Source organism: Talpa occidentalis, unplaced genomic scaffold (genome assembly GCF_014898055.3).
Source record: "Talpa occidentalis isolate TD23 unplaced genomic scaffold, MPIMG_talOcc4v2.1 talOcc4.8, whole genome shotgun sequence".
Classification (NCBI taxonomy): domain Eukaryota; kingdom Metazoa; phylum Chordata; class Mammalia; order Eulipotyphla; family Talpidae; genus Talpa; species Talpa occidentalis.
The window spans coordinates 2,131,740-2,159,250 of record NW_023605194.1 but is presented as its reverse complement, the minus strand read 5'-3'; the positions used below and the strand labels follow the sequence as shown (position 1 = coordinate 2,159,250).

The 27,511-nt window shown below is 53.1% G+C and overlaps 1 protein-coding gene and 1 non-coding gene across 2 annotated transcripts; one reads left to right on the top strand and one right to left on the bottom strand.

The window, feature by feature from the left end:
• Positions 1–2,955: 2,955 nt before the first annotated feature.
• Positions 2,956–18,246, bottom strand: CLRN3 (clarin 3). Its single transcript, XM_037496601.1, has 3 exons — positions 17,909–18,246; positions 7,027–7,206; positions 2,956–3,515 (listed from the first exon to the last, which is right to left on the bottom strand). Exons 1-3 carry the CDS (start codon positions 18,135–18,137, stop codon positions 3,235–3,237), a joined length of 690 nt encoding a protein of 229 aa, XP_037352498.1. The 5' UTR covers positions 18,138–18,246; the 3' UTR covers positions 2,956–3,234.
• On the top strand, positions 9,655–9,759 carry LOC119235017 (U6 spliceosomal RNA). The gene has a single exon (XR_005122773.1). It is a non-coding gene; the product is annotated as a U6 spliceosomal RNA (small nuclear RNA).
• Positions 18,247–27,511: the final 9,265 nt, after the last annotated feature.

Genomic DNA, 27,511 nt, shown 5'->3' with positions numbered 1-27,511 from the left:
TCCGGCGCTAATCCTGGACCCCCCTGGCCAAGGCCAAGGCTGATCCTTGACTCACGCTGGCGCGGCGGCCCCTCCCGCGCCGTCGGGGCGGGCTCCGTGGGTGGAGATGGAGTCTCTTCTCCCCCCGGCAGCCCCAGCAGAAGATCCTACTCGATGCTGCACGGAAGGTCCTTTCTGTTATTTGTTCTTTATTTGTCAGTTATGGGAAAGCAGAAGCTGGGGGGCGGCGCTGTGCCTTCCTCACAGCTGACGGTAGATGTCAGAGAGCCCCCCGCTGTGTCCCTAAGCCCTGGCGTGGGGTGTGGGGGGCCGAGGGGCAGGACGAGGACAGAGCAGAAGCAGAACCCCGCCCACTGCTGTGGCCGCCTCGGGCTTCCACACCCCAGGCGCCTGGGTCCCGGGTTGGGAGCCCCCGAAGGGCTGATGCCAGGGGCCCCATCTTGTCTCCTGCTTGGAATTTCAGAACCACAAGGGCTCCCGCCTCTGAGCCAGCCCTGCCCCCTCCACACCTGCCTTCCCGCCCAGGCCGCAGGCGGAGCGGGCTAGGGGAGAAGAGGCGGGCTCCACGGCTGCGCGTAGGGCTGGTTTCAGTGAATGAGAAAGGGGGGGCCGTGGACCATGGTGGGGTGCAGAGCCTTTGTGGCATCCCAGGGGCCCAGTGGCCTCAGAGGGCAGGAGGCTGACCTGTGGGCAGCAGGGTGGCTGTTCAGAGCCTGAGAGGTGGCACGGGGGGACCGCCTCCCTGCCCTGCCTCCTCCAGGGTGAGCAATGGAAACACAGGAGCCCTGCGAAGCTCCCGGAGGGGGAGCCGGCCTCCCTCGGGGCTTTGTGAGCACCTGCTGGCCGGGGAGTCTGAGCACTTGGGTGCTCGTGTCAAGGACGGATTTCCCCGAGACTGCCCTCCCCAACCACATGTCCTCGCACCGTGGGAGAGCACGGCGCCGTGCGTGGTTCATTTATCGTGCAGATATGGGGGGATCTCGTAACCCAGCTCTTCTAACAGCACCACTGGGTTCATTTGCGGTCAGACTGTGCCCCCTAAAACTTTGTAATTTCATAGAATAGTTCGGGTCCCTTCAACGTCATGGAATTCCCTTCCAGCAAAGACAATACAGTTTTATCCAGGAGGTTTGGAACAGCAAACTACTACTCAGCAGCATTTTTTTTCCTTACAAAAATTAAACGTCACGCCCCTCAGGCACTAACTGAAGACACATCTGTGGGTGGGGAGGCGGACCCTGGGCGGTGCCTGTGCTTGGCGCTCGTCCGCGAGCCTTTCCTGCTTGGTTTCTGCTGAGCACACGCGTGTGGCTTCTCCGCCTGCAGACACCTGCCGGGAGGCGCCCTTCTCCTCCGAAAGGTGGAAAGTGGTTTCATGCATCTGATTTCTGTTGAGCTGTTTCCTGCAGGGTTATCTGTGAGACACAGATTAAGCCAGTCTATGCCCTGAAGAAAGCCCAGATGCCAGGCGGGAAGCACAGCCCCCCACTCCCAGCACGCGTCGCCCGAGGCCACGGGGCGCCCTTCCTAGTCACAGCCTCCTGTGTGGGTTCGCTGCCTCATCGGCTTCCTCTTCATTACTTGAGACTTGTCCACATCAGGACCAAATTCTGACGTAGAAGTCAAGCCTTCAAAGGAGAAGAAGCCTGAGCATCCCATTAAAGCTGCGCGGTTATTCCTTGGGGGGACAGGGTGGGGGCAGGGGCAGGCTGTTCTGAAGCCAGCGCTGGACCGATGAGGGGTTTTCCCGGTGAAAGAGAACCCGGGACGTGGCCACCCCCTTTGTGGTCCCGAAACATTGTTACAAGAAGATAAAGTAACACAGATCACACATGTTTTTAGCTGAAAGAATTTAGAAAAATGTGAGAATCAGATTTTTAATGTGTTCAAAATGTCAAATAAGTTAATTTCTAGGGAAACATTGACTTATAGGACTTCAGGGGAGGCTGTAGAGAGCTGGCCTGTCAGAGAGTGGACACGTGTGCAGCGGGACACCCCCTCATGAAATTTAGTAACTGCTTTTTCAACGTCTGCCCTGGCAGCGGGCCAGTCAGCCCCCAGGGCGCAGCGCCAGTCAGGCGACAGAAGCCAGTCGTTCTTGCCTGGAAACATCGATTCTGAGCGGACCATCGCAACAGGACAGGTGAGAAGGGGCTGCGAGGGTCTGGCAGGATCCTGCGGCTGCTCTCTGCCCACGACGCTGCTGCCCGCCACGGCTCACAGAGGATTCTGCGCCCTGCGTCCAGGCCTGGCCGGGATGACCTCCGTGTCCAGCCTGCTTCACTGTGGGGTGACGGCGCCCCGGAAGGACATCCCACCCATCAGAGTTGGCTGGATCTACTCTGGCACCTCCCCTGGTTTCCCAGGTGGCCCGTGGTTTTCTCGCGAGACCGAGAGCCCAGCATCAGGCCTCTGTTCTTCGAGGGCGCCCAGCCTGTGCCCCATATCCGCCTTGGGCTTGGGGACCCCCGATCAGGGGGCTCTAGCCATCTCTTCCTCAGCCACCAGCTGGTCAGACGTGCCCGGAGGGACACGCCCTCCTGGCTAAGGTCACCCGTGTCCGCGGCCCAGAGCACGGGCTGGAGATAGGGCCATTGCTCAGGTTACTTTTCCATTTTGCCTGAATGCACCACAGTTCTTTTAAAACAAAAGTAGATTCATCTTCCTCGGTAGCTAGGCCTAGGGGTCTAATTTTTAAGCTTCCACTGTCTTCTCACTTTCTAATCTCTTCCCTATGGAAAAAACAACAACAAGCCTCACCTTGGACCCTCAGAGAGGAGTCAGCTGCGGACACGCCAGGTGAGAGCTGCGTCCACAGCCGGGCCTGTTGTTGGGCCAGGTCGGGCACTCGACCTGCGGCGTCTAACACCTGGCGTCGGCCACACGCATCTAGGTGGCCCTGTGCCTGGACGGCTCCCAGCACCTTTGGGTGCCATCCCTCTGGCGAGGCGCAGGCACTGAGGGGCCCTGGGCTTCTCCCGGTGAGGCCTCTGTGACAGCCGAGCGTGCGTGGGGAAGAGGAGCCGGGCCCTCACGCTTCTGGGGGTTTTGGTGCATGGACTGGACGCTTCCCCTGCATCTCCCCACCTCGTGGAAGATCCCGAGTCGGGGGCAGCGGCAACTCAGTGTGGCGGGACACAAGAGGATCAGAGGGACAGTCCCGGGCCGGCTGCTCTGCGCCGGTTGTCCAGAGAGGCGCGGGAAGCAGGCCCAGCGGGAGACGCGGCTGCGCCCTCAGAACAGAATCCCGTCCCTGGGGGCGTGTTCCATGGGCTTCCTCTGCTCCTGCTTCCGCTGGTGTCGCGCCTTCTGGTAGAACACGATGATGACGGAGGCGCCTATGTCCAGGCAGATGATGAGCAGCAGCAGCCAGAAGGACACCCCGTAGCTGTGGGTGGTGCCCCGGTGGGTGGAGGCCGGGTAAAACGAGTAGAGCGTCTCGACCAGGGCTTCGGAGAGCCGGTTGGACTGTGTGTTTGCCACGAACAGGATCATGGTCAGCAGCGTGAAGAACGCTGGAGAGAAAACAGAGTCTCTGAGTGATACGGTGACGTTTCCGACGCCACCTTCCACTTTACGGGACACGTGGCCTGGGCACGCGCTGACCATTCCTTTAGCACTGGGGGAACGTGACAGACCCCGGGCGGATTCCAGGCCTCAGCGCCAGGATGACGTGGAGCAGGGGGACCCACAGCCCCCCAACGCCCCTAAGGAGCCATCGGGCAGCCAGCTGGGGCCTGCGGGCAGGTGTGGGGAGCGCACGAGAGCGCACGAGGCGCGGGAAGTCGTCTGCGGGGCCGGCTGGATGAAGACGCAGGCCGAGGAGGGACGAGCTTTCAGAAGGGGCCGTGCGGTGAACACCCAGAGGGCGGGGAGCCGGGCAGATGAGCCCTGCCAGGGTGGGGAGGCTCCTGAGGACCCCACGCTGGGCACAGAGGAGGTGCCCTGGGGTCCTGACAACTGCCCCAGCGCAGGAGCTTCATTCCGGGCACCGTGGGGTACAGCGATTAGTCAGGAACTCATCTGAGCAGAGACTCTCAAGCTCCCTCTCTCCCCCTTTCTCTCTCCTCACGATGCCCCTGCCAGCGGACACGCCTCTGCTGGGCTGGAAGCCACCGTGGCCCAGTTTGGAGAACAGGGTTCTGGGATCTGAGTGAACAGGGTCAGGGCCCAGCCATGAGGCCTGGGAACATGGCAGCTTCTCTGAAGCAGGGTGTCCACTTTCCCAAGAGGTGAAAGAGACAGAAAGCAGACCGGAGGCGGGCTGGGCTGGGCTGGGCTGGGGGCTGCGAGGGGGGACAGCCTTGCTAGGGAGCGCGGGTCCTTTTGGAGGTGATGGTGATGTTCTCATTCCCACCAGGTGCCCTGGAACGTGGCTGAGGTGCGCACCGGGCCGTTCGTGAGTCACCTCCAAGCCCTGCTGCAGAAGGAGGGGCGGGGAGGCCACAAGCCCCAAATGAGCACTCGGGGCCAGACCCAGCGAGGCATCCTTGGGGTCCCCGGGACGGATGTCCCTCCGGACGCTCTGCGGCCTCCTCCCACCGACCTTTGCCCAGAGGCGTCCGGCAAGGCCCCGTTGCAACACGCAAGGGGGAACTTTCCAAGCAGCTCTAATTAGAGGGTTTTGTGTGAGGAGAGGCTTTGGTGGCCCTGAAGACCCACTTTCATCCTCAGCGTGATGGTTTTATTTCTTCATAATTTGTACGTGCGCAGCCCCCTCCTCGGAAGCCTCACACGTCTTAATGACCCTTCATTATGCCCCTGTGAAGTCGCCTATAAAAGCTTAGTCATAAGAGGCAGGGTGAGGACAGGGTTAAATCCTTTTCTCCAGAGTGGGATGTGCCTCACTTTGATTCATCGGGACAGGGGCCAACGCGAGCTGGGGATGCTGACCGAGTCCTCTGGGAAGGAGACGCCTCCAACTGCGTCTCCTACTTCCTGGCACCCGGCTTTCGCGGGGGGGCGGGGGGCCTCCTAGGGCTCAGCACGCTGCCGGCTGCCCCGGCCAGTGACCACAGGGCCGTGTGACCTGCCGCCTCCTCTCTGCTTGAGGGACCAAAGTGATGGAGTGAGCCTACCAGAACCTTCCACTGCAATGTTCTTTAGTCACAGTGCTCCTGGTGGCCAGGATGTGCCCACCGAGTGGGCTGGGGCCCCAGGCCTGGGGAGTGGGCGAAGTCAGGTGATGTGGCCCTTTTTTTCCTCCTCAAAGAAGAATCCCCATCAGAAACAGTCTAGAAAACTGGAGAACCTGCTTCCTCTTCCTGCAGCCCAGGAGAGCTCGCTCCAGCCTAGCCCAGCTGAGACTTAGGGCTGACACGTCCCTCCGGCTCCAGCCCTCCCACCTCAGAGACCCCATCTCTGTACAGGAAATCTGAACTGAGTTTCACTCCAGCCTCCAAGCGCCTGTGGGGAGAGAGAAGGGAGTCGTCAGAGCAGGCTCAGGGCACGCGCTGGCTGCACAGGCCTGGGGATCCGGGGACTTTGAGGACCTGCAGGGGGCAGAGCAGAGCAGAGGCAGCGCTAAGCCGGCCCCAGTGCCTGACACGCCAAGGCCCGGCTCCTCTCCCACGCGCCCGAGGGCCTCTCCTGCCAGAGCTTGCCCCAGCTGGAGAGGAATGTGGCAGCACACGGCTCTGCTCAAACAGTTCTCTGTTGCCGGCGGCGGCCAGTGGGCGGGTGGGGGGCTGGGCCCTGCGCTGGGCTCCTCCAAGCACGCACCGGCCTCGTGGGCAGGTCGGCTCTTACTCCACTCCGGAGCGAGAAGGCCAGATACTCCAGCTGCTCAGAAACCGGGTTTCCCTGAGCCGAGGCCATGGGCTTTGAGCTCTGGAGGCTGCGCCCCACTGTGTGGGCCGCGCCCACCCCCACTCTGTCCTCCCTGGCTCCAGTGTCTTACTTTCCTCTGGGAGGCCCTGCCCAGCCCCTGCTCACAGGGTGCTGTGTCCTGAGCCAGCGGGTGGCCCACCTGTGACGTCTCCCTTGCAGGCCCCGGGGCAGGGCCCGGGGAGGAGGCGAGTGCAGGGGGCGTCAGGGCCAGCATTTCCCTCTGCCTGGAACCTGCGCCTTTGCTCCCGGGTCGCCGCCATCTGCCAGGAGCCAAGAGCAGCTGGCAGACACCCCGTCTTTAGGAGGACCAGCCCAGCCCCGAGGGCAGAGGGCCAGAGAGAGCAGAGCTCCAACGGAGGGAGCAGAACTCCCTTTCACTTTTTAACTACACAAGCAAAAATGAATTCCTAAATTTTCAGCCCTGGCGGTGAGTGCGGGCTGCTCTGCCTTTGGCTTGTTTGACTCAACGGTGATCACAGGCGTGTCCTGACAAAGGAGGCCCTTGGGTGACTCTGAACTTGTCACCAAGGCCCTCAGCCTGTGGAGGGGGAGCAGGGCACCCCCCACGGGGCTGTTCACTTGCCCACTGTGGGTGTCGGCGAGGTTGGGGTTGGTGTGTTTTAGCCCAGGTGCTGAGGCGCAGAGGGGAAGGAGAGGGAGCCTGCGCGAGGCCAGCCCGACCGCGTCCTGGGCGCCGCGTGCGATGCAACCATCGGTGCAGGTTTGTGGGGGTGCCCGGTGCCCGTCTGCCGGCCGGGCCCGTGGTTAGCAGTGGCGTCTTAAAAGCATCCCTCTTTGATCCACAGGGGCCTGGCCTCCTCGGATCCGTCCTGAGCTGAGCACAGGGCGTGGGCAGCCTCAGCTGGCGCGGGCGGGCGCGCGCCGCAGCCGGTGATGTTTAGCTGACCACGTGCGATCTGTTTAACTCTTACTTCAGGCGTTCCGTGCAGACTGGCTTGGGTCACATAGTTTCACACCCAACACCCCTGCTCACCCCACTCCTGGCCCCTCACCAGGGCCTTTCACCTGAACCGTGTTTCCCAAGATGTTGAACAAATGCTGTCAATTTGCAAAAACAGCCGCCGCCCCCAGCATGTGCGCCAGGAGCAGGCCCGGCCCTCTGGCTCCTGCGTGGTCGCGGGAGAGCAGCAGGGACCGCCACGGGCTCGCTGACCCCACAGGGCTCCCGCTACTCACCGCCAAGGCCGCTCCAGGTGTACACCCCCACGGGCCCCAGGAACGTCTGGTAGGGGTTGCTGACGCTGTTGTAGAAGGTGAACCCGGAGCACAGCAGCGAAGTGAGCAGACTGAGGGCCAGGGTCAGGATGACCACCGAGTGCAGCGTTTTGGTGGAGGACGTGCTCAGTAGGTCTAGGACTGAAACGACGCTTGGTGAGTGCAGGCCACCAAAGGCCAACAGCGTCCCCAGACAGAGTCACACCCCACGCGGGCACAGCTGCCCTCTGTCTCCCACCCCCCCCTCCAGGACCAGGGCCGGAAATTGCCAGGAGGTTCCCCCCGGCCCCCCAGCATAGCCCGGCTCCTCCCAGCCCCCCAGCACGGCCAGGGGTGCAGGCCTCATGGCTGCAGCCCCCCTCAGGCCGGTCATGGGGTCTGAGCTGGACCAGGGCAGAGCCGCCTCGCCTTTCCCATCCGCTAGGGAAGAGCCTCGCCCTGGGTCAGCCACTGCGGGGCTGAACAGCGCTGAGTGCACTTTGCCCCCGGGTGCTGGTCAGAGGGCGGCGTCGCTGTGTCTCCTGGGAAGGTTCCCTCTTGCTCTGAACCCAACTCAGCACAGCGGGGGACACTTCCTGGGCGTGCCGGCCTGCAAGGCCATGACTGGTCTCTGAGGTCACCGCACTGCAGAGGTCAGAGCAGAGGGGCCAGCAGGGGAGCAGGGCGCCGGGAGCCCGCAGCTGGCCAGAGCCAGACAACGACGAGCCCACGCGAACCGAGGCGGGCCCTGCTGTGGGAGCCGCTTCCTGGCGCCGGAGGGTCCCGCGGCCGGTGGCCGGAAGCAGCAGGGGCCCCGGTGATGCCTCAGGCTGCTTTCCCGCTCCCCTGCTCCGAGTTCCACTGGCGGATGTCTGAGGTGAAGCGGACCTGCAGGAAGGGGTGTGCCCCGTGGGGAGGAGACGAAGCTGCCCCGGGCATCCGGCCTTCATGCCAGCTTCAGCACCCCCCGCCGCCTGCCCCTCCGCAGGGCTGCGGCCCCAGGGGCGCATCGCCCCGCCCGCACCTGCAACCTCAGCTGTGCAACATTTTTTAAATCAAATTGTATGAATTCGCCGTTTGTCTCTAAAACTCTGTCATTTCCGGGGTCCGGCCTCGCACCCCAATAGGTTCATATCGTCCCATGTCCCCCGCCAGCGCCCCGGTGCATCGGGCTGCCCGCTGGCCTCTTCCCCCGACCCTCTCCTTCCCTCCACGTTCTTCACAAAGCCTAAGACTTATTTTTGTTGGGTTTTGCCAGTTTGTTTTCTTTCTTCATATCCCGCGTGAGCTTGTCTCCAGCGTCAGGGGCTTGTCTCCCTTTCTGACCGCGCCGAGCGCCCGCTCAAGTCCCAGCCGCTCCGTGGCCAAGGGCGTGACTTCATCTTTTAAAATAGCGCTTATCTCTCAGCGTCTCTGAGGGCTGCGGAGGGCCGGGCCCTTCCATCGGCTCCGATGCTACCGTGCAGGCCCGGCCGCTCCCCCCGTGGGGCATCTGCATTCTTCACATTTTCTGTTTTTCACCAGTTGTCCTTGTGAGGCAGGTACACGGCTGTCATGCCCACAGTGGTTTGGCGCCAGTCCACACATCGACGTCCCCAGCATGGGTGTCTTGCCACAAAGGCCCTCGGACATGGGAGAAGCCTCCCCGAAGGCAGTGTCATGAGGTGGAGTCCGGGTCCACCTCCCATGGGCAGGGAGTGCAGTGGCAGCCCTGGGGACAGTGGCAGCCAGGCTGTCGCCGCAGTGGTAACACCAGGAGCAGAGAGCACAGGGCTGTGAGAGCAAGCGGAACAGATGGAGGTGGGAAGAAACAGCTGGAGAACAGACAGGAGGACGTTGCCTCCTGTCAGCATAGACGCCCACCCCTTGAAAGCCCCTAGAAACTGGGGAGGCCGGAGGGAGGGATGGCAGCGCGGGATATGGAGGCAATGACTTTACAGACGTTGATGGAGAATTCTTTGCTTCTCTCAGTGACTGACCGCCCTGGGAGCAAACGTCACTTCCCAGAGGTCCATGTGCTCATGCCCAGTGGTTGGTGCACTGTTCACAATTTCTTTGAATGACCCAAAGGTGGGTACATTTTTAATACCTCTCTGTTACATGTCGTGAATAAGAACTGGAGCAAGGCCCTGGTTCAACTCAGAACCTAGTCCTGCCAGTCTCCTCCTGTTGCCGTGGTGGGGCTAGGTGGGGTCCCTGACTGCCACCCTGTGGGGGGAGGGGGCTGTCAGACCACTCTGGCTAGACCACTCTGGGCCTGCTAGACCATTCTGAAGGTCCTGGCCTTGGTCCAGTCTCTTGTCCCTTCTCCAGCACTTGGTGGTGATGCAGCAGATAGGGGCCCAGGCTGCTCCCCTTTAGCGCATACCTGTTCTGAAAACAGTGGAAGGTGAGGTCAGGGAGGAAGGAAGAGAACAACAGAAAGTGAGCCACACCTGTTCGGCAGGACAGGGTTGGATGCCACAGATATTTGCACATTTAGTCACCGCCTGCGGAACTGCTTCCCGCCCACACACACCCTGCTGCTCCTGAGCACCGCGAGGGAAACTCGGGCATCTCGTCAGAAGTTCGTTGCACTCTGGCCTGAGCCAATTAGAAATAATTTGAAATGGTTGTTTTGGTAGCTCCTATGCTAAAATTGGAACAATATAGAGAAGGTTAGCATGGCCCTCGTGCAACAGTGACATGCAAATCCATGAAGCATTTCATGTTTTTAGACGGAAAAATACAACCTATGGCACCTGGAGCCCTCAAGGAAACATGTCACCACAAGGAGAGAACAACTTTCCAAAGCGCAAACACAAAGATATGGAAGATCTTTTCCGATTAGCTACAGGCTTCAAAATTTCCGTGGTAAAGAAACTCACAGAAATGGAAGAAAACACAAAGTCCTCCAATGTATTTTTTAAAACTCTGGAAAGCAAATGAATATCATTAGAAATAAAGTTAATTCACAGAAGCTAGAAATGGAAGCTTCAAATAAGAAAATAACAGAGATACAGGATGTAAAAAGATCACTAAAGGAAATAAAAAATTCTGGAGAAAGCTATGGAAGCAAAACAAACCAATGGAAAATTAAATCAGTCACCTTAGAGACAGTAAGGCACAAAGAATCCAGGTGGGAGAAGAAAGAAAAACACAAATAAAAAAATGAAAAAAAAAAAAAAAAAACCACTTTGAGAATTACCTAACTCAATTAGGACAGGCAATATAAGAATAATGGGTTTTCTAGCAAGGGGACAGAGAGAACATGGAGCAGAGAACTTTTTCAAAGAAATAATTGAATGAAACTTCCCAAACCTGGGGGAGGAACTAAATATACAAATCTGTGCAGCTGAAATCTGGTTATCAAAAAAAATGTAATGTGACTTACATCAAGGCACATAGTTGAGAAACTTCTGAGAGTTCAAGACAAAGAAATAATACTGAAGGTGGCGAGGGGAAAAAGCAGAGAGCCTATAAAAGTACAGGCTCACATCTGACTTCTCCAAGGAAACCTGACAAACAAGGAGAGAATATTCAAAATACTTAAAGAGTGGCAGCCAATAATACTTGCAAGACTTTCCTTCAGATATGAGGGAGAAATAAAGGCCTTCCCAGACAAACAGAAGTTGAAGGAACTTGCAAACACTAAACTTCTCCTACAAGAAGTGCAGAAAGCTACTAATTGGAAAGAATAACATCCACAAAAAAAAAGCTGAACAAGGAAATACAACCAGAAAAGTAAAAAAAAAAAAAGTCAGTATCAGATCCTCATATATCAATAATCACCCTAAATGTAAATGGACTAAATTCGCTCTCACCAGCACAGAGTGACTCATTGGATCAAAAAACAAAGCCCCACTTTTGTGTGTCCCCAGAAGACCCAGCTAAGCTCCAAAGATAAAAATAGACTCATAGTAAATGACAGGAAAACAATCATACAAGCAAATGGGGCCATACTCTTGTATGGACGGCCATACTCTTGTCAGATAAAGTAAACTTCCAACTAAAAAGAGGCAGTGATGGGCATTATGATTAAGGAAATAATAATCAGGATGACATGTATATGTGTGTGTGTATGTTTGTATATATGTATGTATATATTATATGTATATATATAAAAGAATTAAATACCTAGAAGTAATCTTAATAAAGGAGGTAAAGGACCTATACAACATCAAAAATAAGATGTTGTTAAAAGAAATAGAAGACACACACCAAAAAAATGGAAAGATATTCCCTGCTCGTGGTTAGAAAAATTAACATTATTAAAATGATTATCTTACCCAAAGCAATATATAGGTTCAGTACAATCTCTATCAAAGTTTCAATGACATTCCTTGAAGAAATAGAACAAACACTACTGAAATTCATAGTGGAACTATAAGACTGTGAATAGCCGAAGCAATCCTGACAACAAAGAATGGTGGTATCACACTCCCATACTTCAAATTATACTACAAAACTATAGTAATCAAAGCAGTATAGCATGACACACAGACCAATGGAATAGAATAGAGAGACCAGAATTAAACCCACACTTATATGAACACTTATATGAACGTGACAAAGGAGCCAAGTGTTTTCATTGGAGAAAGGAAAGTATCTGCAACAAATGATGTTGGAAAAACCGGAAAATCGCGTGCAAAAGAATGAAACTAGACCACTCTTTCACACCATACATAAACATTAAATCAAAATGGATTAAAGACTTGAATGTAAGACCTGAATATGCAGAAGAAAATATGCAGAAGAAAACACAGGCAAGGGGCCTCCCCGGTGGCGCAGCGGTAGAGCGCTGGGTTGCGAAGCTGTCGCAGCCTCTGCAGCGCCAGTTCGATCCCCGGCTGCTCCCCGGCCACCAGAGGAGGGTCCCACATGGCGCGCAGACCTCTCCTGCCGCCCGCTGCTCCCCTCAGCAGTGTACTTCGGTCCTTCTGCCTGCTCTGCTCCCCGCTCTGGCTCTGGTGAATTCTCTCACCCTCCCGCGCTTCTGACTGTACCCAGTGCATGTATAAACAAAACAAACAAACAAGCAAACAAATAAATAAAGAAAAACATGCCTCTATTAAAAAAAAAAAAAAAAAAAAAAAAGAAAACACAGGCAAAACACTTCACTTTGACATTGGTTTCAAAGATGTCTGTAGATTTATCTCCAATAGCAAGAGAAACAAGAAGCTTAAAAGCTTCTGCATAGTGAAAGAAACTATCATTAAAACAAAACAACACCCTGCTGAAAGGGAGAAAATATTTGCTCACCATATATCTTACAAGGGGCTAATATCCAAGATCTATAAAGAACTCATAAAACTCAACAAAAAGAAAACAAATAACCCAATCTAAACACTGGCAGAAGACCTAAATAGACACTCCTCCAAAGAAGACACACAGATGGCCAATAAGTACACAGGAGAAAAAATGTTCATCACCACTTAACATCAGGGAAATACAAATCAAAACCACATCTTTCAGAATAACCCATATCAAAAATACCAGAGACCATAAGTGTGCTGAGGATGTGCAGGAAAAGGATCTCCAGTGCACCATTGGAGGGAGTGCAGTCCCCGTGGAACACAGCCTGGAGGTTCTCAAAATAGTAAAAGTAGATCTGCCATATGATCTATCGACTCCACTCCAAGGACCCATGAGGGGATTAAGATGCGGTATACTTAATGGAATACGACTCAATTCCGAAAAAGGAGCGGACCAACTCTTGCCATTTGAGACAACATGGATGGAACTGGAGGGGATGGTGCTAAGTGAAATAAGTCAAAAGGAAAAAGAGAAAAATACCTGGTGCTTTCACTTTTGTGGGCAATATAGAGAAAGAAAACAAAGTGTCAGACAAACCCAAACCAATAATAAACCCCCGAAGTCTGTAGAATTGAGGCTGCCTGATGGGGGACAGGAGGAGAGAGCAAAGTATGAAGTGGGCCCAGGGACTGTGGTGGAGACTGTAGGTGCCCTGGCGGTGGTGTGGTGGGGTCGACATACACCTGCTGGGTGAGAAGCTAAATCTCTGAGTCACATACAGTGTTGGAAAGCAGTGTTACTGCAATTTAAGAAAGAATTGAAGAATTGAAGAAAATAGAAATTTGCATGTGAGAAAACCTGTGTCTAAGGCACCTGACGAGCCCTGGGGAATTTCTGTGTCTATACACCTGAAGACATAGAGGGATGTTTATTCGTAAGTGACTAGTCTTCCACTTTTTCAGGGTGACTTAGAAAGTGAATCAAGTTGAGCTTCACCTTCATCTTGCTCTAAGACTGACTAGACTTGATATTCCAGAAGGGAGTCAGTTGGAGCCTGTTGGCTCGTGCTGACGTGTACATTAAGTGACCATGTATCTCCATTTCCACTGCCATATTTAAACACCGTATTTCAGCATCCTGAATCCCTTGCCTCACAGGTGCAGCAGCCGCCTCCCGCAGCCACCCTCCTGGCTCAGAACTCAGGCGATGGGTATGGGAACTCAGAAAAGTTCCCAGGATGAAAGAACAATAAGCCCCACGCATCTGACAGCTGCTCTCTGCCTGCAAAATTAGCAAATACACTGTGTTCTTTTTTCTTCCTTTTAGGGGCCAAGCATCAGAATCAGGAAAGCCACATCACAATTAGAACTGATTGCCTGGATCCTGGCAGCCCCAGTTAGGAGACCAGTGAAGCCCACAGCTGGGAAGCAGGAGCGTTTGGGGGTGGCTGTGGGCAGTGTGCAGAAAGGGCCTCTGTGTGCTCTGTATGGAGATTTAATCCTCCACACCCCACCGCTCCCTTCTTGTTCTGGTTCTGAAAGTCCTCGGAATGGAGGGACAGCCAGAGACGTGGTGGGTGTGTTGGGGGGGAACTTCCTACCCTCTCTAGTCGCGTGGAGCCTGACCCAGGGCAGTCCTCAACCTGTTGACCACAGCAGCCCCTGCAGAGCGTGGTGAGTCTGTGAGGTTGGTGAGTGGCCTGGGCCTCTCCCAGGAAGTGGAGCTGAAGTCCCGGCCTCTGGGCAATCCGGCCGGGGGCCTGGGGAGAGGGGTGGGGCATGGATACCTTTTAGCTCCCTGTGCTCCGCCCGCCTTCCAGCCTGGTCATGTGTCAGGGGCTAATGAGAAGCTCGGTCCCTGGGAAAGTGCTCCATGCGAGATAAGTGTGAGGTGGGGGCGGGTGGAAGTAGTAAGGAAGGGGCTATTTGTAAGTTCTGGAGAAATAAGCAACATTTATTCTCTTCTTTGCAATTAATTGATTTTGCAGGAGATTCGCTTCCAAGTTATTTTTAGCTTGCACTAATAGTACAATTGTGAGTTCCCTGAGAACAACAGAGGCAGGTGGCAAAGAGATGGGTGGGCAGAGTGGGGGCGAAGCTGGACTGGGGTGAAATTCTCCATGGCAGGTAGATGATCGTTAACTCAAAGGTCGGTGGGCTGGGGCTTTCTCTCATTCTGGTCCAGAATGAGACCAGACCAGCTGGTCTTCATTCACGTCCAGAGAGTTCTCCAAGAGATTAATCCATCTTCAAGCAGGCCACATCCAAGGGATGTAAAAATGGTTCCCAATATAGCACATCTCCCTGTCAGTCTAGTCCCTGCGTGGCGGATGCTGGTGCTCTTGAGGGTGAGTTAGAATCACTTACCCCGGGAGGATGCTTTAACTCGGCAGGTCAGTCCCTGCACCTGAGATTTGAATTCAGCTGGTCTGTCTGGGGAGGGTCCAGCATGTTCTTGCCAGCACTGAAGAAATTCTGCTGAGATATAACTGCTGAGAGTTCCTCTTCCTACAAACCCCATGTTCTAAGAGCCAGAACAAAAAGGCCCCATGGCATATGCACAGAAATATCCTAATTACAACTTCCCCTGCCGAGCCGATTCTGTGACACTCTCTGTTGTGGTCAGCATGTAGGCTGAGTAATACTTGAGATGCCATTCACGAAGCCCAGTCCCGGTAGGAGTGACGTGTTGGCTACTAGTCACGTGTTGGCTACTAGTGCAAGGAAGGCCATATTATGCTCTTTGGACTCTGATTTCACTTTCAAAAAAATAAAGTTAAATAAAGGAGGATCTTCACTTCGAGGTCCCTGTTTACACTGCATCCAAGATCCAAAGCAAAGAAGGTGAATTATGCCAAGAACATGAATCAGTGTGCTCTGCCACCTCATTTTTCAGGAACTGTCTCCTGCTGACATGGCCTCCCTGGTTCCCACAGTGACCGCCACACATCTCTGCCCCAAACTAGTGCAGGGTGTCAGCTTTAACGATGGTGGCCTTCCTCTGGAAAGGCTGGCTGGGGGGTCCACCAAGCACAGTAGCCCGGGCAATTCTGCTCATCGTCCAAGCCCCTCGTGCACATGCCAGGGGCTCAGGAAAGGATATTTGAATGGAAAGTTAAATATCCAGAACTTGTGGCCTAGCAAAGTGCCAACCAGCGGAAGCAAATGACTTTTCATCTGGATGCTGGACAAACCCAGGGGTCTGTGGGTGAGACCAGCAGGTTCTTGGTCAGTCTGAGGTGCTGAGGTTATTAGTTGCATGCTGGAGATTTCCTTACCAGGGCCAGCTGCTTGTTTCTCTCATCAGTTGATCGATTGTTGGCTGAATTCTCTTGGCACTTTGAAATCAGCCATCATCTTTTCATTCTGATCTTCCATTCAAAATCTCCAGTCCAAATTGGCGCCATGTGGTCACTCTCTGCCAAACAGCACAACTTTGCCATATTCATCATTCAGGAAATTTTCAGTGGGGCCTCACTCCCAGCCAAAGCCAACATGGTTCTTCTCTCAAATGGAAAAGCCAGTTGTCACTGCTGGGCAGGGTGGTGGCATTTAAACAGATCATGTAGGGGCCTCCCCGGTGGCGCAGCGGTTGAGCGCTGGGTTGCGAAGCTGTCCGCAGCCTCCGCAGCGCCGGTTCAATCCCCAGCTGCTCTCCGGCCACCGAAGGAGGGTCCCACATGGCGCGCAGACCTCTCCTGCCGCCCGCTGCTCCCCTCAGCAGTGTACTTCGGTCCTTCTGCCTGCTCTGCTCCCCGCTCTGGCTCTGGTGGATTCTCTCACCCTCCCACACTTCTGACTGTACCCAGTGCTTGTATAAATAAATAAATCTTAAAAAAAAATAAAAAATAAAAAATAAAATAAACAGATCATGTAGTGCTGCCCGTGCCGCTCCCTGGAGGAGGTTGGCCCCGCATGCCGCCAGGCCCCGTGGGACAGCGGTGGGATCACACTGTGGGCTTGTGACTCTGTATCTGTGGATCTGCAGTGGCCAGGCCCCACGGGATGTGTTCTAATAACGTGACGTTTCCCCCCCAGAGAGGCGTTGACAGATGTTCCCTGTGAAACCATCCCTGAAACCACCCCGGGCCCGGCGGGTGCCCAGCAGATGTGCACAGAGCCCTGGAGACCCCTCTCTGACTGGGTGGCATTTATCCTCGGAGCACCTGGAGGCTGGTAGTGACGTGGGGAGGTGGCTCCCGAGTGACAAAGAACAAGTAGAGTCACAAAGCAGCGGAAGTGTCCCCCTCCCCCCTGCTCCCTGGGGGCTGCGGGGCCTCTGTGGGCACCTGGGCTGGGCTGTGGCCCACTGGAGCTCTCACCACCACCGCTTCCCGCCTCATACCGCACAGGGCAGCAGAGGCTGCCCGTGCCACCCCCTGGGCTCCCCTGGGTGCGGGGAGTGGAGGCTCTTCTTGAAGCTGTTGACCTCAAGTTGGAACCCACTGGCTTCAAACAGACACGGTAGGAAAGCCCAGCACTTCCCAGGGTTTGGCTCGCTCATATTTCAAACGTTCAAATGTGTCTGGAAAAGCAGTGCGCTTGCCCGTCCCGAACATGCGATCCACATAACTACCAGCAGGACTGACTCTCCGAGCATCTCAGTTCCTAGCTGCTGCGAGGCGCGGACTGACTGCACGTTTCTCTGAGGAGCAGAGGCTGAGCCCTGAGGGCGTGCGGCTGCCCTGCGTCCCCAGGAGACAGGTTCTCTTGCTAATGTTCCAACAACACAGGTAACGTGACTCGAGCCGTATTGGTCTGGGTGGAAGGAAATCATGTCACTGGTAACGCTGGCGCTCCAACCCAGAGCTCGTGCCCCAGGCCCAGCCGTGAGGCAGGAGGCCCGAACACGGGAGTGCAGAGAGGTCGCGACGCACCTGGCCAGGGTAACGCCGCTGTGTGATGCCCTTTACAGAATACGATCATTTATGGTTCTAAATAATCTGTAAACGTTGCTTTTAAATCAATGGCATAAAACATAATGGCATCTACTGAAACTTCAAAATTCAGATAAGTAGCTATATTCAACTGAGCGTCCTCAGTGAATTCACACTTGCCACCTTTTGAAACTAGGGTGCTCTTATCCAAGAAAAGAGAAAAAAATATTAACAGACAATTAATAGAATTAATAGAAATTTAATATCATGCCCAACAACAATCAGCTCTCTTGGAGGTAAGAGTGCACTGTTAAGTCAGCTAGAGAAATGAACCTGAGATATAAGAATAGGAAATTAATTTTATTTTCTGCGTTTATGCTGCCATGAATGAGGTTCTGAGCAGAGGCTGTGCCTCCAAGCAGAATTCCACGGTCAATACGGTGAAAAGCGCTGCTCCTGCCGACCATTGCCACGGATGGCGGGTGCACACTTTTACTTAATTATTTACTCGTCACTAAGCTTAGTAGGTTGGCATGGAACACAGCCTCTGCTAGAATGATCTAGACTGTTGTGGAAATAGCCACATGAACCGAAGAAGCGCAAATAAGGGATTTTCAAAATTATACTGTCTTCTCCCATCTACAACCAGCCTGAAACCTACAAGAAACCTACTCTGAATGGGCCTGTGGTCCGAACAGGAGATGCCATAAGTCTCACCCAGCTAATTCGATGTCAAATCAGTTTATCATTTACCTTTAAATTCCTTGTCGTCTTGTCCAATTCCGTGACTCAGTTGCTGGTTGCTGAGGCCGCCGAAGAGTCCGTAGGTGACGATAATGCTGCCGTTTGAGGAGTGGTCGCTGACGGAGACGGTGCTGCGCACCCACCCCTGAGTCCCCAGCACATAGCAAATCATAACGAGAGAGGCGAGGCTCAAGGCAAAGCTTGATAAAAACATCAACGTTTTCCTCGTCGTAGGCATCTTCTCAGAAAATTCGTGTCCCGGGGAGCAGAAACAACAGCGATTTCCTTGTAGTCGTTTTAGACCTTATCATTTGGAGCCCAATGATTGGAAATAAGAGTCTGCTGCTTTGTCGTAAAATATAAAACCTCACGCTTCACAGAAAGGGCTAGACCATTGAACGTTGAACCGTGGTCATAAAGATTTACAGCAGCTGAACTTTGGGCCGGAGGAAGGGGTTGCTATGGTTACAGCTCACCAGCGGGAACCTTGGGCCTGGCTTCCCAAGGACTCCTCAATCGCACGATTAATTTATAACTCATCGATGTCAAGTGTCCTGGAGCGAGCGGAGCCTAGCAGGTCAGCCTGGGACTCGGATTCCTAAGTAATGAGAGAGCAGAGGAGGTGGGGCCCACGAGGCTGCTGCTGTCTCTAGCAGCCAACGGCAGTCCCGGCACCTCAAGGGGTGCTGTCCTGGCCAAGGACGTGACTCTAACGACTATTTCGAGAGGGGATTCCAGGGAGGGGATGCCTTTGAAAAACGGTGTGTGCCATGAAAGAGAAGAGCTGCATGTCCTGGCGGGCAAGGTGCACCTTTCGGGCCCTCGTGTTCCCGCACTGTTGACATCCGTCCTTGGAGGCGCATCTTACTTCCCTGGAGGGCTGCAGGGGGCTTCTGAGCAGCGGAGCTGCAGGTGTCTCCCCCTTACCCACCCTCTGTTGGTGGCTAGTGGTGGAGAAACTCGTTTCTGGCCCCAGAGAAGCTCCCCTCTCGTCCCGGAGATGATAGCAAAATAGCCACGGCTGCTGGTGTTCCTCTGTTTACAACGTTCCTCGTCTTGTCACGAGGTGGTCCTGAGTCTCCCTTCCACTCCCCTGCTGCTCCCGGCCGGCTCCAGACTCTCTTGGGAGCGGGCCGTCCGCTTGCAGAGCGACGGCGAGACCGTCCCATCGGCACAGCCCGGGGCCTCCGCAGAGCGTGGCCCAGAGCAGACACTGGCAGAACCTGGCCGAGTGGGCCGCTGGACAGCCGTGCAGGGCTGCGCCGCCGCCATGGACGTGCAGGGTGTTCTGAGTTCCGAATTAAAATCGAGAAAGGACAATATGTGAAAGTCCTTTATGTCCTTCGTGTCTCTGCGCATTTCCTGGCTCAGATTCCTGAAAGTCAAATCACTGAATTTACCGAAGCTGTGGCTGCGCGTTGCACGGGGGCTTCTTAGAAAAGGTCCCGTCGTCTGGCCCGCGGCCCTCACCAGCGAACATGTGCGCCTCCGTGTGCGCCTCCGTGTCTGCACAACATTGCGTGTTACTGGGAAATCACGTTTCCCCCATTGAAGCTTTTCTACTGTTGCTGCTTTTCTGAAATGTGGAACAGAATTTCAGGAGTTTTTTTCCTTTTGGCCACTTGCCAGTGTGAAAATAATTTTGTGCCAGCATGTAAGAAATATATATGATAACTGCAAAAAAATATCAAAGGGAACTACAAAAATAAAAAAAAAGCAAATAAAACTAAAAATTTATCCTAGAAGGAGTAATTCTGCTCTTACTCCAACAAACACTTTTATGCCCGTATCTTTGGCTCATGGACACGTTTACATGAAAATCAAGTTTTGCTTCACGTTCTTCTTCATAATCTGTTCTTACAAACCTCAGGTTTGCCACAGGCCTCCTTGGATGGCCATGAGGCAGGTTTACCGTCACACAAAGTGGCCATCACTCATTTAATGTGCCTTGACTCCCCCACTGCCCCCTGCGCCAGCCCGCGTGCCATGCCGTTCCGTGTGTGTGCAGTTGGCTCTCCTTTGCAGGTGTTTCTTCGGGATAAATTCTTGAAAGCAGAATTGTGAATCAACAATTGTGCACACAGACAGTTTGGACCATTTATTTATTTTAAAAGTTCATCTATTTTTGGTTTATTTTTGTGTAGAAGACCTGGGGATATAGACCAGAGGTGTGGGGGGTGAGAGGATTCTCCAGAGCCAGAGTGGGGAGCAGAACAGGCAGACTGAATGAAATACACTGCTGAGGGGAGCAGCGGGCGAGACCTGAGAGATCTGCTGTGCCATGTGGGTTGCTTCCTGGCGGGCGGGGGATTGGACTCGTGCTGCAGAGGCTGCGGGTTGCCTCATAGTGCGTTGCTTAATCCCTGCGCCACCAGGGAGGCCCTCGTTGTTTTTTTAAAGACCATTCTGCCAGCGATGTGGAGTGGTAAAGGTAGGAGAGCCGGTAGAGGAGTAAATTGTTGATGAACTAGGGTTCAGTGGTAGAATGGAAACAAGGAAAACTCTTGAGAAGGTTTAGGATATTGGAAGCCAAATTTTTTTTTTTTAAAGATTTATTTATTTATTTTATATAAGAACCAGGGTACAGGCCAGATGCGCGGGAGGGTGAGAGGATTCACCAGAGACAGAGCGGGGAACAGAACAGGCAGACTGACTGAAACACACTGCTGAGGGGAGCACCGGGGAGACAGGAGAGGTCTGCTGTCCCCCGTGTTTAGCTCCCTGGCCGGGGATTGAACTCAGGCCGTTAAGGGGGAAGTGCTGAGATTCAGCCCCTAGGCCCCCAGGGAGGCCCAGTTTGGACAATTGAGAGTCCTTATTTTCTCCACAGCACTGTTAACACTTTCCATCTTGCACAAGCTGCCAAAGAAGTGATTGTACATTGGCATTGTTTTCTTGAAATCAGTGAGGGTTAGCATTTTAATGCGTTTATTATTCTTTGGTGTTTTTATTTTCACTGGCTTTCTGTTTACAGTGCTGTCATCCGTCTATCACAAAGAGGGGCTCTTAATGTGTGCATTCTTCTTGCCCATAAGGATATTTGTGAACCCACATTTTGCAGGCAATTATAATCATTGTACATATCCTCATTCTATAATTATATATCTCCATTTTGTTGTTTGCATTTCAACTCTATTTGTAGGTTTTTAAATTTATGTAGATTTTTTGCTGACGAGGGAAGATTTTGTAGTAAACTATTTACAGTCTTATACCCTGTGCTCTGAACCTGGTATTGCGGCTCCAAAATCAGTAAGACCTTTCACATATTGAAAACCAATTCAAGCTGCTTAAGACAGAAAGGTGCTGCCCTGTGGATGGACGCGGGGTCACCTCCCAGTTCCCAAGTTCAGAGTGACCGCGAGAACTCAGGGTTCCTTGAACGAGGGATTTCTATTTTGTTCTCTTCTCTCTCCATATCTTCTAGGTTATTTACATTAACTTCTGGGTTTACCACTATTCTATTGTTGTCTTTACACTTCTCTTGCTTTTCTGCTGATTTTCTGAAACAAAAATTGTATTTCCTTCATTATTTGTGGCAAATAATGAATATGTTTAAGGCTGGGAATTTTCCTCTCAATATAGCTTTAGTCAGATCCCACAGCTTTTACACAGTCTCTTGTAAACTGTCACTTAACACCTTGAATTGCAATTTTTATTTCTACCTTGTGGAGGAGCAAGTTTATAAAAAATAGGCATATAATAGCATTGTTTCTGTTTTTATTACTTATTTCTACTTTTCTATAAATTTTCAAAGTGGTCTTATTTACTTTATGTTTTATTAATAACATTTTCTTTGTAGTCAATTCATAATCAATTTTTATAAATGTTTGCAACACTTTACGTCACGATTCCATGTTGTGAATTCACCAGCACTCATTTAATAATGCTCTGTTTTGGACATTGGTAGGTATTATTAAATTTTTTGTTCACATAAACTTGCTTGAGCAGATTGTTAACTATAGTCTTAGGATAAATGCCTGGAGAAGAGTCACTGTTTCAGACAGACATTTTTAGGTCGCTGATAGCAAATTTAAGTTGTCCTTCCAATTGGCCACTAATTCATTATCCCAGCCATAGACGGGCAATCTCTTTTCTGCAGTGCTGGAAAAGGTAGGCTATTACCTTTATAGGTTGGCTATTTTTATAGGTAATATTGTTACAGTTTTATGATCTGCTTTTCTGAGACTATAATGTTGCCTTTTCTACAATTTCATAGAAATGGAATATGGTCTTGCGCGTGGGATGAGTCTTCTGTTTTGAGGTTCACACCGGAATTCATCCATCCAGCGGTCATGGGCACCTGGGTGATCTGAGACACTGAGTGGGGAAAAAAGTGGTTGTGAGCGCTTGAGCACAAGTGCGCGTGGATACGAGCTTTCCTCTCTCGGGAGAATAACAGCAGGGAAAGTGCGTGGCTGTCTGCACGTGAACTTAACTTTAGAAGAAGCTGCGGCAGTGTTTACCCCAAGCCCTTGCATGGAGGTGCATTCCCAAGACACGGCCAGTATTTCCATTGCTCCACGGCGTCACCCAGACCGGCTGTTAATGGTCCTTTGAAATTCAGCTTTATCTTGAGTGCTTAGGTGTCCGCCAGGGCAGGGCCTGTGAGCTTGCTTCGGGTCCAGACCCTCCACCCACTAGGTCTGGGGCTCCGGCAGGGCATGGCATGGAAACTGCCCCTCCCTCACCCGCTGGGCCTGAAAAGAGGTGAGGGACTCCCCTGGAGACTGCATAAGGGGGGCGAGGACAGACACGGCTGCATGCGGGAGGTGGCAAAGAGGCCACAGCAGGCAGCGTGGCCTGGAGGTGCCTCTGGCTCCCAGGGCCTCCTGTCACTCCAGTTCCAGTGCTGCCATTTTCGTCTTAGACGATTGTCCTTTCTAATCCTTAATCATTTTGCTTAAATTAGTATTTTCTAAACTAACTGTTCACGATCACTACCTGGCATCTCAAATGATGTACCAGTATATTTTTCTAATACATGAAAACAAATAGGCAATGAGGTAAGGCGTGGCCACCGTCGTGCGTCTGCCGTCAGCGACCGGCTGCGCGTGGCTGCCGTGGGAACCTGCCTGCGGGAACCGCACCCAGCTGGTGCCAGGAGAGAAACTGCGCCCGGATTGCCAGGGAGGTGCTGGGTTTTCTTTTTCACTAGTTTGAGGCTGCTAGTTTATCTTCCGTTTACCTTCCAGCTTATTAAGTGTCAGGTTTTAAAAGTAATAATTACAAACATGCACCTTATCGCACTAGAGCTCTGGAGTATATAATGGGATTTATTTTAATAAATGTATTTATTTTATAAATTTAATTTATTAATTCATATACATTGATGTTTTTGTTATAACAGGCATGTAGCTTATCTGTACTTGCACAGTGATAGAACAATGGCCTTGATCTGATTATTTCCCACTAAAGAGGCGATTTTTAATAGATAAAATTCTCTCCTAACATTGCAATGCTTCAGGAAATCAAATAATTTAAAAACTGAATCTTTACTCTACTTTGATAACTGATAAGAAATAACTGCCTATGTCTTGTTTACCAAGAGAGTTTCTTTAGCATCAGGTACTGTGAGCGATCCTCCTACTAACTTTCCCCTCACATCCTAAAGCAAACTGAAAAGACAGACAAGGGCAAAGCCAGGCGAACCATAAGACAGTTCACGAGGCAAATGGGCTGTGCACCGCAGACGCCGCTTTCGGGACAAGTGAGGAACAGGAGGGCCTCAGAGTCGCACTCGGAGTCACTTGAAAGATCTCGGAAGCCACGTTTATGCCATTATCTGGTGTTCCAGGGGTTTCGACGCTAATTTCTAGACATCAGTTTAATTAGAGATTGAATCAAATTTTCTGAATTATACAAAGAGAAAAGCAATTAATAGTCTTGTCAGTACAAAGGGAACGGTCACTTTCTTTCCCACTTACATGCATGAGAACTTGTCTCCAAAGGAATACACACACACACACACACACACACACGCACGCACTGCAATGCACACAAATACACAAACCCATGCACCGCAATGCACATAAACACACATGCATACACCACGTGTGTGTGCAAACACAGACACATGTCAGCTGTGCACATGCACAAATGTGTGTGTGTGCACAAACACGTGTGCACGCATGTTCACAATGCATCTTTCGTCTATTCAAGAAAACCGACAGCGTCTGGTAGTAGAATTCTGCCCCCACTCCCTCTTGCAGGGGCGGGCAGCACGGGAACAAGGACATTCCTCACAGGAAACCCCCAGACCACCCCATGGCCCACGGCAGAGCATTGCTAAGTGGGGTTGGCGCATCCACATTTTGACATCGGAGGCTACAATGAACGAGTCACTCGGTGAGTACCAGTGTGGAAAGATACTCGGACAGGGCCGTGCAGGAGCAGGAAGCCCAGACGTAGATGTGCTTGCAAGTGTCTGAGGTTCCCCGGGCAGTTTGAGAAGACGCAGTACCTGCTGCAAGTGTCTGAGGTTCCCCGGGCAGTTTGAGAAGACGCAGTACCTGTGTCTCAGAAAAGGCAGGCTGCTTGGGAGACAAGGAAGGAGGCAAGACTTAAGTTCTCATTTTGCATTTAGAACCATGTATAAGTCCCCCCTCTTGAAAAATAGTATAACTTAGCTAACTACCGTTTAAGTAACAAACCCACATAGTAATTTTACTAGGCGCACCAATCACAATGCCGAACAGCGCGTATCTTGAATTCTTATTTTGTTTAAAATGTATATAATATGAGTTAATTCATTCAAAAATCACTCCATGGCAGGTGCAAAAATGACAGATTCAGCCTCCGAGGAAGGGATTCGCACAGGTAGTTACAAACTAATGAGTATTTGAAGTAAAGTTGGGGGGCCCAGCGATAGTCTCAGAGTAATGAGCACCACACTCACGCTGTGCCCATCAAAACATGTAAAAGCAGAAAAAATCTGTGTGTGGGGTGGGAGGAGGTGGGGAGGCCTCGACCCCTAAGAGAAAGGGAACAGCTGAGGTGGTCACAGCCTTAACCCCAGCTTGTGTGGAGGGCAGTGAAGGGGGCCCCAGAGAGCAGCTTTGCCCCTGAGTGAGGGCGTGGACATGCCAGCATGCGGCTATGGGGGACAGGGACGTGGGGGCGGGGGCTCCACCACAGAGCGCCAGGGGCTTTCGGGGGTCCCCAGGTCTCCCGTCTAGCGCTAGGCTGTGCACATAGGCAGCAGCGCTGTGCGCCATCTCTGCACATCTACGGGGGGCCGGAGCTTCCAGGACATTCTGGAGGCGTTGGTGTCTGGGAAAGAATCGAGTTCTATCAGCCCGAGTGGGAAGAGCTCAACAAATGGCTTACGTGTCCAGCGCAGACCACAAAGAGACTGCGCCTTTCACGGCTGTCCTGGCCCGAGTAAGGGTTTCTACAGACACAGCCCCACAGAAGCGAAACCCCTTGTAGACCCTCGAGAATGATGCACCCAACAGATGCTAAACAGAATGAGACATGCAAAGAACAGGAAAACAACCAGGACCAAAGTCAGCAGAGTCACATGCATCCATGATACAGATATTAGAACGAACAAGGAACGCAAGTGTCATCCATACACTCAGGAATGTAAAGGAAAAGATGAAGAGACATGTAAGGAAACTTGGTAGGGGAGAAAAATGATTTTTAAAATAACCAATGGGGCCTCTCTGGCGGCCTAGAGGCTGAGTCTCAGCGCTGTCACCCCTACAGCCTGTCACCCCTATGATCCCCGGCCAGGGCGCTGACCCACAGGGCCCAGCAGACCTCTCCTGTCTCCTGCTGCTCCCCTCAGCAGCGTCTCTCACTGCTGCTCCTGCCCTCCTGACGGTCATTCCCCAGACCCCAGTGTATCTCCTAAAGTTGAGTAATTTTAGGTGATGTGTCTGTATGAGAAAATATGACCTAAGTGGAGCCATTTTTAAAATGGAGCCGGGCAGCCGTTACAGAGACACAGCGGGACCCATCTTGTCTGAACCGAGCCCAAAGCAATGGTTTTAAGAACCATCAGCCAACAATTGCCTGCCAGCCATCGGGGTTCGGGAGACCGATGATTATGGACTTCTTGCCGGAGTACAGAGCCCCTAGGCCATGTGGACAGCCAGGAAGAGCTGGAGCTTGGTGATGTAATTAGCTCTTTTCTTTAACCACTTATCTCATCTTCCCATAAAAAAAAATCCAACATTTATCCCTTATGGAGGTACCTTTTAGGTTTCTGTCTCAATCAGTGCACCCCAAATTGCCCTTCTTTGGTTCCAAATAAACACTTTGCCTTTTCCGATGGCCCCCTGAGTCTTTCAGGCTGACATGCATGTTTAAAAGCGAAGTCTGATTTGCCGCCTGCATAGCTGGTCTCCCTCTTTGGCCAGTCCTCTAGAGAGCATTTCTGGCCTCAGCGTTTTCATTTACATGGACATATGTTGAGCCCGAGAGCAGGACCAGCATCATCTGGGTTCTGCAGAGAAATCCCAGCCACCAGGCCTCCAGCGAAGTAGAAGACAAGACACCAAACCACAGCTGCTGGTGGTGGTGCCAGGGCAGCGCCCCGAGCTCTGGGGTAGAGGAAGGGGCTGCAGGCCTGGCGAGGAGGGTGAGGGCATGGCCAGCGGGCAAAGGCCCAAGTGGGGCCCAAGGCGGACTGGACGGGAAGTGCCTCAGGGAGCAGAAGACGAAGCTGGAGCAGCAGGCTGGGTCCTGGGGCCTCAACCATCCCGGGGCCTGGGTGTTCGGGCGGCAGGAGGCTGGGGAAATTCTGGAAGCCGAGGGTGAGGACGGGGAAGTGGACGTGGAGCTCCAGACAGGCAGGACGGAGAGGGATAAGACGGGCCCGGGGCACAAGCCTGTTACCACTGCCTCCGACGACATGCTTCTCGCGACCGTGATGTCTGTCTTTGGATGACAGAAGAGTTTGAGGGGGATTGCTTAGTTCCTGGAAGAGTCTTTGGGACCCAACAGAGAAGATATTACGGGGAGAGAAGAGCCATCTGCCCCTCATCCTGTTCGCAGGCTGTTGGCTTTCCAGGAGCAGATGTCTGACAAAGGCTCCGTGTTTCTCTGCCGCGTCACCGTCCTGCCTCCACGGCCTGCCGAGCGGGTCAGCAGCCGGCTCTGCCCTGACGGCCTCCGTGTGCAGGAACCGGGCTCCGAGGTCGCCGCGGTGGTGAAAGCGCCCGCTCCAGCCACCCAGCCCCGGCCGCTGCAGGAGAGTGTGCTGGGGGAGCCGCCGCCTGGGCCTGCCCGCCTGGGCCTGCCCGCGGGCCCACCGCCTCTCTCCTGCGGGCCGTCGGGGTGATTGGGAAACTGGTGATGGCTTTGTGCGGGAGCGCAAGACGGAAAGGAGCTCGGGGGACCGCCGTGGGCCCGAGAGGCCGCCAGTCAGAAGGGGGGCGCAGGCCGGGGCGCTGGCACTGGCAGGAGCCGGGGGACGGTGGCAGCTGTGCCAGCAGGTTGGGGCTCAGGGCCAGGACCCCTGTGTGCTCCTGGCGGCGGGTCTGGGAAGCGCAGGCCTGAAGCTGGGGACCATCACCCGGAAGGGGAAGGCGTTGGGAGATGAGGTGCAGCCAGGGGGACAGGGTGGGGGTGGGATGATAGAGGGGTGCGGGTGGAGGCAGGGACGCT